Raw genomic sequence first — 14,108 nt, 5'->3', positions numbered from 1 at the left:
GTCATTTAGTGAACTGGAACAAGCACCAGCTTTGATAAACACCACTTTATTTATTTTGAGGTTTTCAAAGTTAGTGGGGGCATTTTATAGAGGTTAAAATGTTCTGTGGCTTTGACTAAAACCGTGACAAATGACGAGCTTTCTTTTTATCACAGGAGAGAGTGCTGGTGAATGTTAAAGTGACATTTATCTCTCTGTCTACTGCCTCTTTATTTGCTTTGTCTTAAAACATGTCAAACCTCACTCACTTCACTCACTTCACCCTGACGGCGTACCTGGACCTGGGCATGTTCAGATACCTGGTGTTCTTGGTGCTGCTGGTGCTCTACGTGCTGACTTTAACCTCTAACCTGCTGCTCATATCGGTGATCATTCTGAACCGTACTTTGGCCGAGCCCATGTACTTGTTCCTGTGCAGTCTTTTCCTGAGCGAACTGTACGGCTCCACCATGTTGTTTCCGATGCTCCTCCGCCACGTGCTGCAGCAGCTCCACCAGATCTCGGTTTCCTTCTGTTTTCTCCAGATCTACTGCCTTCATTCCTACGCCACGACTGAATACCTCAATCTTGCAGTTTTAGCATACGACCGATACATTGCAATCTGCTTCCCCCTGCAGTATCACAGTCACATGAGCAGGGACCGAATTATGAAACTGATTATGTCCACATGGCTTTATGGTTTACTGGGCGTTGTTCAGACTTTATGCATCACTACGTCTCTAAAGCTGTGTAATAATGTCATTTCTAAAGTGTACTGTGATAATTACTCTGTTGTACGACTGGCCTGTTCTGATGTTTCCATTATAAATATCCATGGATTAACCTGGACATTTGTCACGATCGTTACCCCATTCATCTTCACAATGTACACTTACCTGTGCATCCTCAGAGTGTGTTTCTCTGGGTCCAAGTCTGTGCGGCAGAAGGCTCTGAGCACCTGTCTGCCTCACCTGGTCACCCTTACCAACTTCACCATTGGGGGCAGCTTTGAGCTGGTGCAGAGCCGGTTCAACATGAATGGTGTGCCCGTGGCCTTGAGGGTGTTCCTGTCCCTGTACTGCATCTCCAGCCAGCCCCTGATCAGCCCTCTCATCTATGGATTCAAAATCTCTAAACTTCGATCATTATGCAAAGGGCTGCTGATCGCACGGCTGCACGGGATAGACCAATAATTTCCACACAAAAAAACTCACATCATAATTGTAGTCAGTGAATGTGTCCTGATTTGAGTATTATACATACAGGAAATGTCTCTCACATCTTCGTTGATGTAAAGGCTTAAGAGAAGGTTTCTGATGGCACTGTGAGGTTCTGTGGATGAACGACTATTGGTGTGTGATGATTAAATTAGATGCTCTCCATGTATGTCATGGATATGTCTATAGATTATTCCTTAATAAAGTTTGAATAAGAGACTGTCTCATTAATAAAGTTTTAATTAAAAAGTACTGTGTTTCCAGTCAGGAGTGTCAGTCTTAAGGACTAAAACCTACAATATCAGAATAGCCAAAGCCAAATGAAAGCGAAGGCTAATTCTATCAGCGATTAATCCTATAGAGGCTTTGCACCGTCACGTGACCCTATAGCAACGGTACTACGCCGCCATGACACCGGGCACACTATGTCATTGACTTCAGCAGCATCGGAGAAACATGGGCAGGTTTTGTTGTGTATTTGGTTGTTCTAGACGCTCTGAAAGGGATAAAACTAAAATGTCATTTATTTATCCAGGAAAACTTGCACTAGTTTATGATTCAATGAACCCACACTGGGCTCCTGTGATCAACATGGTGCACGAGTCGAAGAGTCTGTGAGCCGAACCTCGAAAGAATCGGCCATGAAAAGATCCTCGCGAACGTTAGAAAGATCCTGCTGCAAAAAGAGATTAATTCTAGAAGACATAGTTGTGGATAAGCGAGACAATAAAGAAAACATGGGTCCTACGACGAGTGACATGTTTATATGTGCTGGAAGATACAGTTTCTACTGCCACTCACACTGCAAATGTTTTCTTTTTACATTTTAGTTCAGTAAATGTGCTTCTCTCATTAAATAAACTATGAAACTATTTAAATAGCAAATACCTTGATGAAAGTGACGTGAGTGTGTCTTGATGGGACCATAGGAAATCTCTTTGCGGTTTATGTTCTCTAGCCATAATTCCCGTCTTTTTTTTCAGTAATTTCCTTGTTTGATCCTGATAAGTCATTTCCAGAGGAACAGTGAAGAAACGAATCGTTTTATCCCGTTCAGAGCGTCTAGAACAACCAAATACACAACAAAACCTGCCCATGTTTCTCCGATGCTGCTGAAGTCAATGACATAGCGTGCCCGGTGTCATGGCGGCGTAGGTACCGTCGCAAAGCCTCTATAGGTGGAGGAGATGCATGTTTTGGGTCGGTGAGGAGCTAGGTCATATGGACATGAGATCAGACATTAGGCCATCTCTGAAAAACTTCAGTCTTCAGTTCAGTCAGTTTATAGCAGAGGTACTCATTTGGCGGACTCCGATCCAAACCCAAACGCAGTGACATCTGGATGGAGACAAAAATCTCTCTCTCTAGCCTTTTTTTCAAAGCATTCTGGATCCATGCGATATTTGATTGGCATGTGCTTTTTGGATAAAAAAAAAACAGCATAATGAAAAAGAAAAAAACATATATAAGACATACTAGACTATAAGTTGCACTTTTGGAGATAAATGTATTTTATAAAATCATTCTATAAAATCAGAGACACACATTTCATCTTGAAAGGCAAGTTACTGAAGCAGATATTCAGATAACCATAGCATAAACAACAGAACAGAACAAGTTTACCTAAATCCATTGAATTCTTCATACTTGGTGTCACTTCTGAGCAACTCGGCCACGACGTCCGGAGGTAAAAGGAGCGCCACTTCCTCTTCTGTGTCGCTGTCATCAGACTCAGCATCAGTTCCAATTAGAATGGTTCCAGCCTTTCTGAATCCCGACAGGATGATTTTGGTCATTGAAGTCCAGGCTTTGTCCAATGACTTCCAGGAAAGTTACATGGTGCACCCTCCCGGTTGCCGTGAAGCTGTGTTCTCCATGCCCGCCTTTCACCAGTCTCTCACAAGTTTCTAGCTCACTCCAAATTTTCTTTCTGCTGTTTCATTACCATTTTAAATGTTCAGTGTCCCAGCCCAGCATGTCCTGGGTCTTTCTTGGGGTCTCCTCTTGGTGGAACATGACCGGAGGCATCCAGAACAGAAGCCCGAGCCACCTCAGCTGACTTCTCTCAACGTGGAGGAGCAGTGGCTTTACTCCAGGTTCTTAAAAAGAGTCTGACCTCGTCTGTCAGGGACCACCAGCCGCCGCTTGGAATAAAATCACCACTTATGTCTGCAATTGTTTTGCAATGACCAAAAGATCATGAGTGTTTAGCTCAAAATTTGGAGATGGTTAGCCTCAGGTGACCCCAGAGGCAGAGGGATTAAAAAAGTAAACATTACTGATTCCTGTCAGTTGTCTCAGGAGTCACTAAGGCCTGATAAGGTCTCCTTTATATTAGCACTGTTTCAGAAATCCTTTGCACTCGTGGTAGTACATAGAAAGTCAAATACATGTGAAAAGTTTGAGAATTTGAGAACCTCTAGAGGGAGCTGAGAGCCGGTGAAGGCATAAAAGCCCCTTCTCCAGAGTCAGGGCTCAGTGCTGGAGGGCAGGACCGATCACAGCGGTTCTCTATGGACCTGACAGGCCTCCCCACATCTCCTCTGTGAGCCCTCAGCACAATGAACACAAACTCCTCTCACGTGGCATTTTTCTTCCTCACTGCCTACTTCCACCTGGGGCCACTGCGTTACATCGTCTTTGTTGTCCTTTTGATTTTGTATGTCTTGATGCTTTTCTCCAACGCCCTGATCTTGGCCATCATCTGTCAGAATCGAAGTCTTCATGAGCCCATGTATATTTTTGTGTGCAGTCTGTTTGGTAATGGTATCTTTGGTAGCTCCATCATTTTCCCTTTGCTTTTATACCAAATCCTCCAAGATGTACACATTGTTCCAAGTGAATTCTGCTATTTCCAGACCTTTGCCATATATGTGTACGGGACTGTTGAATACTTCACTTTATCAGTGATGTCATATGATCCTTATTTGGCCATTTGTGCACCGCTACATTACAGCTCACGGATGACCAGAAACAAAACCGCTGTGATGGTGGTGATGCCGTGGTTGTATGGTTGTTTCATTTGCCTTGTTATGATCATGTTAAGTTCATCTCTGCGTCTGTGTGGAAATGTCATCCATAAGGTTTACTGTGACAACTTTCCCATTGTAAGACTGGCCTGTTCTGACACATCCACATTAAATGCTTATGGACTGGTCATCAGCATCGTGAACATATTCTCCCCTCTGCTGCTCATCCTGATCACGTACCTGCTCATTTTCCGTGTGTGTTTCTTTGGAAATGCTCAAACGCGCCGCAAGGCCCTGAGCACGTGCATGCCTCATGTCATATCTCTGATGAACTTTGGCCTTGGTACAGCATGTGAGATAATCCAAAACAGGTTTAACATGAGTCATGTGCCTGAATCTGTGCGCATTTTTGTGTCTCTTTATTTCTGGCTGTTCCAGCCAATTTTAGACCCCTTTGTGTACGGACTCAGTATTTCCAAGATCAGAGTCCTCTGCAAAAGCCTGTTTGTCTCTAAGCTAGGACACTTGAAGTTAAATAATAATAGAAGACTTATGTTTTTCCATAGTAACTAGGCTTTTTCTGGGTTGAGACTCTCACTTCTCACCTTTATGAAAGCTGTCAATGCCCTGTCAGTCGAACACGGCCAGTTTGATTTCACAAAATATGCTATGTGTTCTATGGCATTGTTTTTCAAAGACTGGGTCGTGACCCTCAGGTGGGTCGCTAGAGATTTTTTTTAGATCGCCTTGTCATGATCTGCAATAAATTATCCTCATTAATGTTCAGTAATGGTCAAATCCACCTTTATTTTGTGATTTACGAATAATGTTTATTGATTTGGGTCTGTGACTTTTAAAATATGCATCCCTAGAAAAAAAGTTTGGGAAACACTGTTCTATGGGACAATTCTTTCAGGGCTGGAGCTCCCAGGAGCTGCAGTACCAATCGACATCACTCACGGACAGAGAGGAAGTGTCTTATCTGTGAGCTCTCAGCACAGTGAACCCAAACTCTTCTCACGTGGCATTTTTCTTCCTCACTGCCTACTTCTACCTGGGACCACTATGCTGCCTCGATTTTACTGTCCTTTTGTATGTTTTGATGCTTTTCTCCAATGCGCTTTCTTTATTTCTGGCTGTTTCAGCCAATTTTAGACCCCTTTGTGTACGGACTCAGTATTTCCAAGATCAGAGTCTGATGCAAAAGCCTGTTTGTCTCTAAGCTAGGATACTTTAATGAAATTAAACAATAATAGAAAACATTTTTTTTTCTCAATTAACGAGTAACTAGGCTTTTTCTGGGTTGAGACTCCCACTTCTCACACAAGATAGACTGTGACCTTTTCTATTCATGCAGAAAAGTGTATCTGAATGGTTAACCGCCATATAAACCATGTAAGCATTTGGCATAGACCAAAGTCTATGATATTCTATTGTTTCACCTGTTATACTCTTTACATTTTGTTAGCCTTTGGTTTTATCATTAGTATTTTTTTTTAAGTGAATTTACCTGAATCTAACTCATAAAGTCTTGGTGGGAAGTAACCAACATCTCAGGTGTCTGGAATAGAGTATTGCTCAGATCTGTCAGGAAAACTTTTGACTGTGAAGGCAAATTCATTTTCAAAGACTAAACTAAAACTAGGCTAAACTAGATTAATAGTTTAATGTAAAATACATTAAAAATGATATATGATATATGAGGACTTCACTGTGCAGGTTCTTTATGCATTGCACATAGCAGTGAAAATGGTCCAAAAGTGCATTGGGAGCTGATGTGATGAGTTTTCAGCAGATAAAGGATTTATTTGGTCTCAGTAATCAGGATTTTCACAGATATCACAGTTGTTTATGATTATTTAAGGTAGAAAAGGAATAGCCGGCCTGGTGCCACCTAGTGCCTCCGCTCAATTTCATTTCTCTCCAGCGATTAGTTCAGGAATCAGAATACACTAGACGGTTTGCAAGAACCCCGGAAGTTGCAGACTGTGCACCGGCCAATCACCTGTGAGCTGTGAAGCCATGACATCAAACTCGTTGCGCCTGTCTGGGTCCCTTTTGTGGTTCAGTACAACAGTAAACAAAGCGTTGAGATGGATGTAGACGAAGACAGACATTCTGTGTTGGCAACGATTCTCCAGATCCAGGATTTAAAGCTGGAACAAAGAGAATGTTTGGTGAATTTTATCAAGGGAAAAAAACGTTATTGCCCTTCTTCCTACAGGATTTGGCGCATTACATACGTCACAACCAAATAGCAGTGATTGGTTAAATAAAAATGTACCCATCTACAGTCAAGTGAACAAATCCTAATGCTAGGTGTTTATAAATCTGATTGCTGACTGCTGCCCCCCCTTCAGCATTCTATGTCTTCAGAACCAGTTTCCCTGTCTGGAGATCCAGTCGTCAAGGTCCCTTTGACTGCTGCCCAGATCTCTGAAGACAAATTTCCCTAGGCAAGGCAAGGTAACTTTATTTGTATAGCACAATTTGTACACAAAGTAATTCAAAGTGTTTAACAAGATAAGAAATTCATTAAAATCACAATAAAAACAAATCAAAACATAAGTAATCATCATAAATTGAAGATTTTAATTAAAAAAGAGAGAGACATTGATTATCTAAATTAGAGAAAAGAGTGCAGAATGAAAACCTTTCAGTCATATGCAGTGAAACAGAACCATTTTGAGTTTAGTCGTGACTCTGGGCACCAGCAGGAGGCCGGTCCCTGAGCTCCTCAGAGTGTGAGATGGTTCATATGACACTAACATGTCACAGATGGACTTTGGTGCTCGGCCATGGAGACACTTGTACACAAGCAGAGCTGCTTTAAAGTCTATTCTCTGAGCACAGGACTTATGTGCTCGTACTTCCTAGTTCGAGTCAGGACCCGAGCTGCAGTGTCTCACAGCTCGTTTGAAGAGACCAGTGAGCAGAACATTACAGTATCTAACATACTAGAGACAAACGCATGGATAAGTTTCTCCAAGTCTGCTTTAGACAGTAAACCTTTGATTTTTGCTATGTTTTTTAGATGGTAGAAGTCTGCAGATGTTATTGATTTGATGTGGCTGTTAAAGTTCAAGTCTGAGTCCATTATTACCCCGAGATTTCTTGCCTGATTTGAAGGTTTTAGAGAGAGAGACTGGAGGTGACTGCTGACACTGTCCCTTTGTTTCTGTGGACCAAACACTATGAATTGCGTCTTGTCTGAGTTTAGCTGGAGAAAGTTGTTTTGCATCCACACACTGATCTGTTGGATGCAGTGGCAAAGTGAGTCCACTGGTCCATAGTCTCCTGCTGCAGTGAGACATAGATCTGAGTGTCGTCTGCAGAGTTGTGGTAGGACACATTATTGCTGTGTCGGCCTAATGGCAGCATGTAGAGATTGAACAACAGGGGGCCCAGGATTAACCCCTGAGGCACCCCACAGGTCAGGGCCATGTCATCTGAGACACAGTTTCCAATTTCAACAAAATACTTCCTGTCTTCTAGATAGGACTTGAACCAGTCTAGTGCAGTACCAGAGATGCCCCCCCCCCCCCCCCCCCCCGAACAGCTAGAGCCGACAACAAGAATGTGGGTGAATAATTATTATTATTTTTTATTTCCTTAGAGGAGAACTCAAATATACATTGAGTTATAAAGTGTTTAATGCAGCTTTGTGCACATTTGTTTACATTTTACAGAAACAAAACTTAAAACCACATGACTCATTTGCATAAACTATAAGCTTTGATAAAACTGCCCGCTCCTTGTGTGCTGATGGGGTCAGCTTCTGTCGGACTAAAAGACACGACTCAGTGGAATATTTGTGTTCTTTCTGTGACAGGACGTGAGGATGTGAGAATGAGCATGTTCTGCTGATGGTGAGTCTGTTCATCGTGTCTGTCGTGTTGGAGATGGTTCATGTGAAACTTTTCACAGATGATAAATCTGCAGGTCATATGCAAAGACCGTATACATGAATGGACATATATTCTCTGCAGCATCATACTGATGTCAAAAACGTCGACACAGAACTACATAACTCACTCCGCGATGCTCCAGACTAGCCGTAAATGCTCCAACAATCCATCAAGTGTTGTGGCTTACCAGTGTCGTACTAAAACATTTTGACAGATTTTTGAGATATTAAAGAATTTTAAGTGCGCCTTATAGTCCGAAAAATATGGTACAATGTCCTCACATGTAACTAGTTCATATGGTCCAATGTAAAATGTCTGCAGAATGCAAAAGAAAAGCTCTTTATATTCAATTAGAAGAGGGGTGGTATTGAATAAGTTTCTTCTTCCCACTCCTTTTAGGGCACATTTTTTGTTGTTGTTTTTGTTGTTTGATTGCACTTATGTCAATACTGATACTGTGTTCCATTGTAAAAAGAATGAAAAATGCTTACTTGCCCAAAATATGTACATAATAAACAAAATAATAATAATAAAAGTTTTGACATGTTTTTTTCTGATTGGTTTATCTGCTTGTCAAACACACACGTCTGAATGCAGAGACCTGAAAGGGTCCTAGACTGCAGGTCATTATTATCTCCATTAAAATGTTATTGCATCTCATTGTACAATACTGTTGGCTCCCTCACTTAAGCAGTTAAGTGAAAATGATCTCTATTTTACCCCTTAAGACACACAGAATAAAACAAAAGCAGTTTGTCAGTTCATCCTAAACATTATTTTATTTTAGTCAGTACATTTTTACAGACATTTCTCATTTTGGACAGTTTCAGACCGTACATGAGTGGGTTAAACAGTGGCTGACAGGTGAGGTGATACAATGGCAGCATTATTCTCACAATAGGTGGCCAGTGGCTCATATTGAATCTGGTTTGAATGACAAAGAATAAAGCTCCAAAAACCCCATTCAACAGTGAGCAGATATGAGGAGTACAGGTGCTCGCAGCCTTTAGACGTGTCTGTTTGGAACCATTAAAACACACTTTAAAAATGTGAATATATGTGGAAACGATTACACATATAGGAAGCGGTACAACGATACTAGTAGCCACAAGTTCATACAAGTTATTTACAGTTGTGTCAAAGCAGGACAGTTTCACAACGCTGTAATTATCACAAAGAACAGTGTCAATAACATCTCCACATAGAGTCAAAGACGATGTGAGTATAGTGGTAATTAAAACAGCCACAAATGGAGGCAGCCATATTAAAATAAACAGAAATGCTACTTTTCTATTGTTCATGCAAGTGTTGTACTGCAGAGGAAAGCAGATAGCAACATATCGGTCGTATGAAATCACTGACAAACTTGAGAACTCCACAGAACCGTAATAATAAATTGTGAAGATATGCGCAATACAAAAAGAATAAGAAACTTTGTGGACGTCTTGAGGGATCTGGGATAAGAGAAACGGATACAACGCAGTGCTGCCATAGAGTTCATTCACAAATAAACTACAAAGAAAAATGTACATAGGTTCATGTAGAGTTCTGTTCAAACATATGACGACAATGAGGAGCAGGTTGGAAAACACTATGAGAATATACACAGACAATATAATGACAAAATACAACCACTTCAGAGGCCCAGTGTCAAAGTAGGCTCCCAGGGTGAAATGGGAAACCTGACTGAAATTAACCATGATTCTCTTTCTGTTTCAAAATGTAATATTCACAACAACAATATTCATTGGCAAAATGTTTACCAGGGATAAACAGGTGCAGACAGAAGAGAGAATGTGGTAGAGCTATTTTAAAATCAATTATTATAGTTAAACCTCCTTTTATAACATCAACAAAATGATGAGTATTCTAATATCCAAGTGTTTGACTCGACTGATGTGTTAAAAAAGAAAAATATATTAATTCAAAAACACAAACAACTTATATTATTAGCAAATAAATTATATTACAAACAGATTTCTCACTGTCTGATTAGATTTTAGTTTAGTAAAAAAATTGAAGATGTGTTTAAAGTCTATTGCCAGATGTCAGAGGACGGAGGATCATGGAGAGTCAGACAAGTGGAGAGGGATCAACTAAACTGGACCTTTATCAAACTGTCTGTAGGCCCCTCCCAGTTCATACACTACAATAACATTTATCAAATGACGTATGGCACCAGTGGAAAAACTTCATGTCAACAGGATTGTCAGAAGTGTTTAACCAACATCCGAAATATTTGGTGAAATGTGAGGCCTTTCAATCATGTGTTGGTGCTCTTTTGAAAAGAGTTAGAATACTGTCCAGTTCTGCACAGCGAATGAAATCAGAAACTGCTCCTGTGTGTTTCTAAAGCCCCTAAGTGTTGCACTTCTACTTTAGATGCAAGTGACAACAGTGTAATTATTGTTTGTGAATTGTGGTGCAATACTTAAGATACATGATTCTATTTAATTTCAGTGAATCTGTAACCGTGGGACTACTACCTCGGGTCAGGAGCATTATGCCAAATTAAACACACCTGTGGGTGTACAGGTATATGAATGATGCGTGTGCACACACTCACCCTCTCACCCTATCCTCCTGGTCATTGAGAGCCTCTGCCGGGCAGCTTGAGATTTTCACCGTTCTTCACACTTTTGTAGCACCCCTCTGGCTTTCCATGTAAGTTCTGTTGCAGTTTTGTGGGTTTTGCTCCTGTTGCTCCTGCAAACTTTGTCATTCATCTGGCTTGTGAATTGTTACACAAACTTAGGTCTGTATGTAGTGCTGTCGAGAGCATGCTTTCGCCTCCTCCTGGCTTGGAAAGGTTACTGCAGCTTTCTGCCTTTGTGCTTGCATTTTCTATATTATTAAATTATAATATATATGAATATGCATGTATATTATATTAGTCCTGGCTATGATGTTCAATGCCTCATTTTCTCTTTTATTTGTTTGTACTACAGGGGACTTCATTCTGTTTCTGAGAAGTTTTCTCTTTCCCTCTAGTGTGGATCTCCTGTGTCGAGATGGTTTCAAGGCTGGATAGTGACCACATGGACTGTGTTACTGAGTCTGCCATGTGGTCAAGACGTGGACTCTCCTCCCCATAAAGTGGAGTTGAAGTCTGGTGGTAAATAGACGCATGACCATGTTTATGACCCCAGGGGGAATCATCTCTAGAAACAACCGAAGGCTATGCATAAGACTATGGAGACCATGGCTGCTACACAACAACGGCCGCTGGAGCATTGAGCCCCTCTGTGTGGGTTTTCTCATCCTGATGCTGTTTCACTGGTTACTTCAGGCAACCTAGATAAGACCGACAGCTCAGGCTGCGGCTCCTCTGCTTTGTTGGATGGTTATGAGGTGGAGCAGGATGTTTTGTTGGATGATGCCGCTGGAGAAGGGCTGGACCACCAAGGTCGCGTCCCTTTGCCTGCGTATTTGAATTTTGTTTCCTGTCTCAAAGAGTCATGGGCCAAGAAAAGCTTTACCTCCCTACTCTGCAATAAGTGATCTTCACAGTGCTGCTGAGCAGAAGTTGGATGGGACCCTACAGGTGGGACCTTCGTTTGCACTCCTTGGTATCCCAGGGGTATCCCAATAGGAAGTGCACGGCCAATGACGGTTTTGTGGCAAAAGCTTATCAGTCTACTGCCATGGCTGCTAGACTGGCAAACACCAGTGCTTTTCTGCTTGTGTATCTGGAGAGTCTGAGCCCATCTGAACTCCTGCCTAAAATGATTAACATCATGGATATGGTGATTCAGGGAGCAAGTGCTCTGGTCCTGGGTAACTCCTTAGCCCATCTCACCATCGCCAGGTGCCACATTTGTTTGAGTCAGACGGCTTTGTCAGAGGTGGAACATGCTGGTGTTTTGGGTGCTAGCATTTCACCTTGTCATGTGTTTGGCCTAGCTGCAAGAGGCAGCCTTAGATGAAGCCCAGAAGGTGCGAATGCATGGTCAGGCCATGCACAATCAGGGGCTCTTGAGGTAGGGTCCTTGAATGACCCCGGAGAAATTTATTGGCCTCAGAGTCCTCAGTCAATGGGTCAGGGCTCTCCACAGGATCCTCGAGGTGGTAGACAGATCTTTGTCCCCTCGAATGGGCCGCCTAAGTCTGCTCAGCATTCCTGACTGTATTCTTTGGCTGCTGTCAAGTTTTTCAAGCAACCATCTCAGTGCTTGTAAGCTTGTACGAGTACAATGTGCTCCTTTTTGACCTGTCCCTGTCACCTCGAACTTTCACAAAGTGCATCGATGCTGCACTCTCCTCTCTCCGTCGGAGGGGTATCCAAGTGTTGAACTATTTGGACGATTGGTTGGTGTGCGCACCATCTCTAAGCATGGTTCATGAGCACACTACAGTCATTCTGGACCATTTGACTTTCCTAGGTCGTCACCTGAATGCAGAGAAGAGCCACCTTGTACCAAGCACCTCAGTGGAGTATTGGGGGCTGTTTCTGAACCCCAACACAATGACAGCCTGCCTGACACCTAAGCAGGTGTCGGCCATCAGGAAGTGCATAGCTAGCTGTCTTGCTCAGCGCACTGTGACTGCTGGGTCTATTGCACACATGACCACTTCAGTGGTCATTTGTGTGTCAGAAGTGTTCCATGCCCAGGGACAGGTTGAGGAAGATAAGCCTGTCCCACACAAGCCGCAAGGCCCTTGCATAGTGGATGGATCCCAGAGCTGTCGCAGTCGAAGTTCCCCTAGGCCTTGTTGCAGCCCGGAGCACTATAACTGCCAATGCATCCCAGATGGGTTGAGGTGCTGTGTGGAAGCAGATCTGAGGGACTTTGGACTCCGTACAACGAAGTTAGCACATCAACCTCCTTGAGATGGAGGCTGTTTGTTTGGCACTGCAGCACTTTCTCCCAATGGTGAGGGGGAAGGAGGTGATGCTAAGGATGGACAACACTGCAGTGATGTCTAACATTGATCATCAAGGCGGTCTGAAGTCTCCGTCCTTGCATGCCAGACCATGCCAGCGCCTTCTGTGGGCCCAGTCCTGGCCTCCTCAATGTTGCAGCACATCTGCTGTCCAGGGGGCGCTCTTCACCCCAGTGAGTGGTGCTTGCACCCCCAGTTGGTGGATCAGATATGGTGTCACGGTGTTCGGTCAAGCCTCAGTAGATCTTTATGCAACATGACAACGCTCATTGTCCCCTGTGGTTTTCAATGAACAGCCCACCAGGACCACTGGGGACAGATGCCCTGAGCCAGAGCTGGACCCCAGGGGTGCTTTATGCATTCTTCTTCCAGTTCTGCTTGGCAGGGTGACGTTGTTTCATGCACATGTCTTCTTAGCGGCACCGAATTGGCCACAAAGACCCTGGATGTCCGAAGTGTTTAAAATGCTGGACGAGGAACTGTAGCGCCTCCTGACCAGAGGACTTGCTGTCCCAGGGACGATCCAAGATCTGGCATCCTCGCCACAAAGCCCTGAGTCTTCATGTATAGTCCCTGAACAATGGCGCTGGCATGCTCTTGGGCTGAGCAGGACTGTCGTTGACAACTTACAGGCCACATGGGCGCAAGTTGTAGGTGGAGCCTGGTTGCTGGGTGGTGCCACAGAACTGGTGTGGACCATGTGTCCTGTGACATGACTTCAGTGATGTCTTTCCTTCAGCCCCTTTTGGATCAGGGGTGCCTGGAATCTACTCTAACATAAACATAACCAAAAAAAAAAAAACACAAAAAAAAAACTTGTGTCCAAACTTTTGACTGTTAGTGTATGTCCATCCATCCATTGCCTTCTGCATTATTGCTCACAGGCCAGCGAAGAGACATAGTCCCTCCAGTGTGTCCTGGGTCTTGTCCAGGGAGGCCTCCAGGAGGTTTCTGGAACAGAGGCCAATCTTCCTCTCTTCCTTCCTCCCTCTCCAGCTGACAACAGTCCCCGTTTGGGGCATGGTCAAATAACCTTTCCCAGGGACTATGAAGGCAGGGAACTCTACATCACTGTTTGACCCTTAGGGCACCAGAGCAGTGAGAGACTTGTGCCCAACCCAAAGATGCAGGAACGTGATCCTCTGGTTCAT

General features: G+C 43.2%; 2 protein-coding genes and 1 pseudogene across 2 annotated transcripts; 2 read left to right on the top strand and 1 right to left on the bottom strand.

Moving 5' to 3' along the window:
- Positions 1-230: 230 nt before the first annotated feature.
- On the top strand, positions 231-1,172 carry LOC110167090 (olfactory receptor 10A6-like). The gene has a single exon (XM_020932393.2). The coding sequence runs from the start codon at positions 231-233 to the stop codon at positions 1,170-1,172; it is 942 nt and encodes a 313-aa protein (XP_020788052.2).
- A 2,585-nt stretch (positions 1,173-3,757) lies between these two features.
- Positions 3,758-5,364, top strand: LOC129407247 (olfactory receptor 49-like). The gene is made up of 3 exons (XM_055147840.1): positions 3,758-4,508; positions 5,082-5,257; positions 5,311-5,364. Exons 1-3 carry the CDS (start codon positions 3,758-3,760, stop codon positions 5,362-5,364), a joined length of 981 nt encoding a protein of 326 aa, XP_055003815.1.
- Positions 5,365-8,858: 3,494 nt separating this feature from the next.
- On the bottom strand, positions 8,859-9,821 carry LOC110167107 (olfactory receptor 1500-like; annotated as a pseudogene).
- Positions 9,822-14,108: the final 4,287 nt, after the last annotated feature.

Source organism: Boleophthalmus pectinirostris, unplaced genomic scaffold, assembly GCF_026225935.1.
Source record: "Boleophthalmus pectinirostris isolate CB_2022bp ecotype Guang Dong unplaced genomic scaffold, ASM2622593v1 HiC_scaffold_9, whole genome shotgun sequence".
NCBI lineage: Eukaryota > Metazoa > Chordata > Actinopteri > Gobiiformes > Gobiidae > Boleophthalmus > Boleophthalmus pectinirostris.
The sequence above is the reverse complement of the archived record's forward strand: the minus strand, read 5'-3'. Positions and strand labels throughout refer to the sequence as shown.

What these genes read in the sequence shown, in the direction of transcription:
- LOC110167090 (XM_020932393.2), top strand. Translation starts at nt 231, where the DNA reads ATGTCAAACCTCACTCACTTCACTCACTTCACCCTGACGGCGTACCTG.
- LOC129407247 (XM_055147840.1), top strand. Translation starts at nt 3,758, where the DNA reads ATGAACACAAACTCCTCTCACGTGGCATTTTTCTTCCTCACTGCCTAC. An exon ending in TCTGATGAACTTTGGCCTTG is followed by an intron (nt 4,509 to 5,081) that starts GTACAGCATGTG and finishes CAATTCTTTCAG; the next exon opens with GGCTGGAGCTCCCAGGAGCT. An exon ending in CTCGATTTTACTGTCCTTTT is followed by an intron (nt 5,258 to 5,310) that starts GTATGTTTTGAT and finishes TGGCTGTTTCAG; the next exon opens with CCAATTTTAGACCCCTTTGT.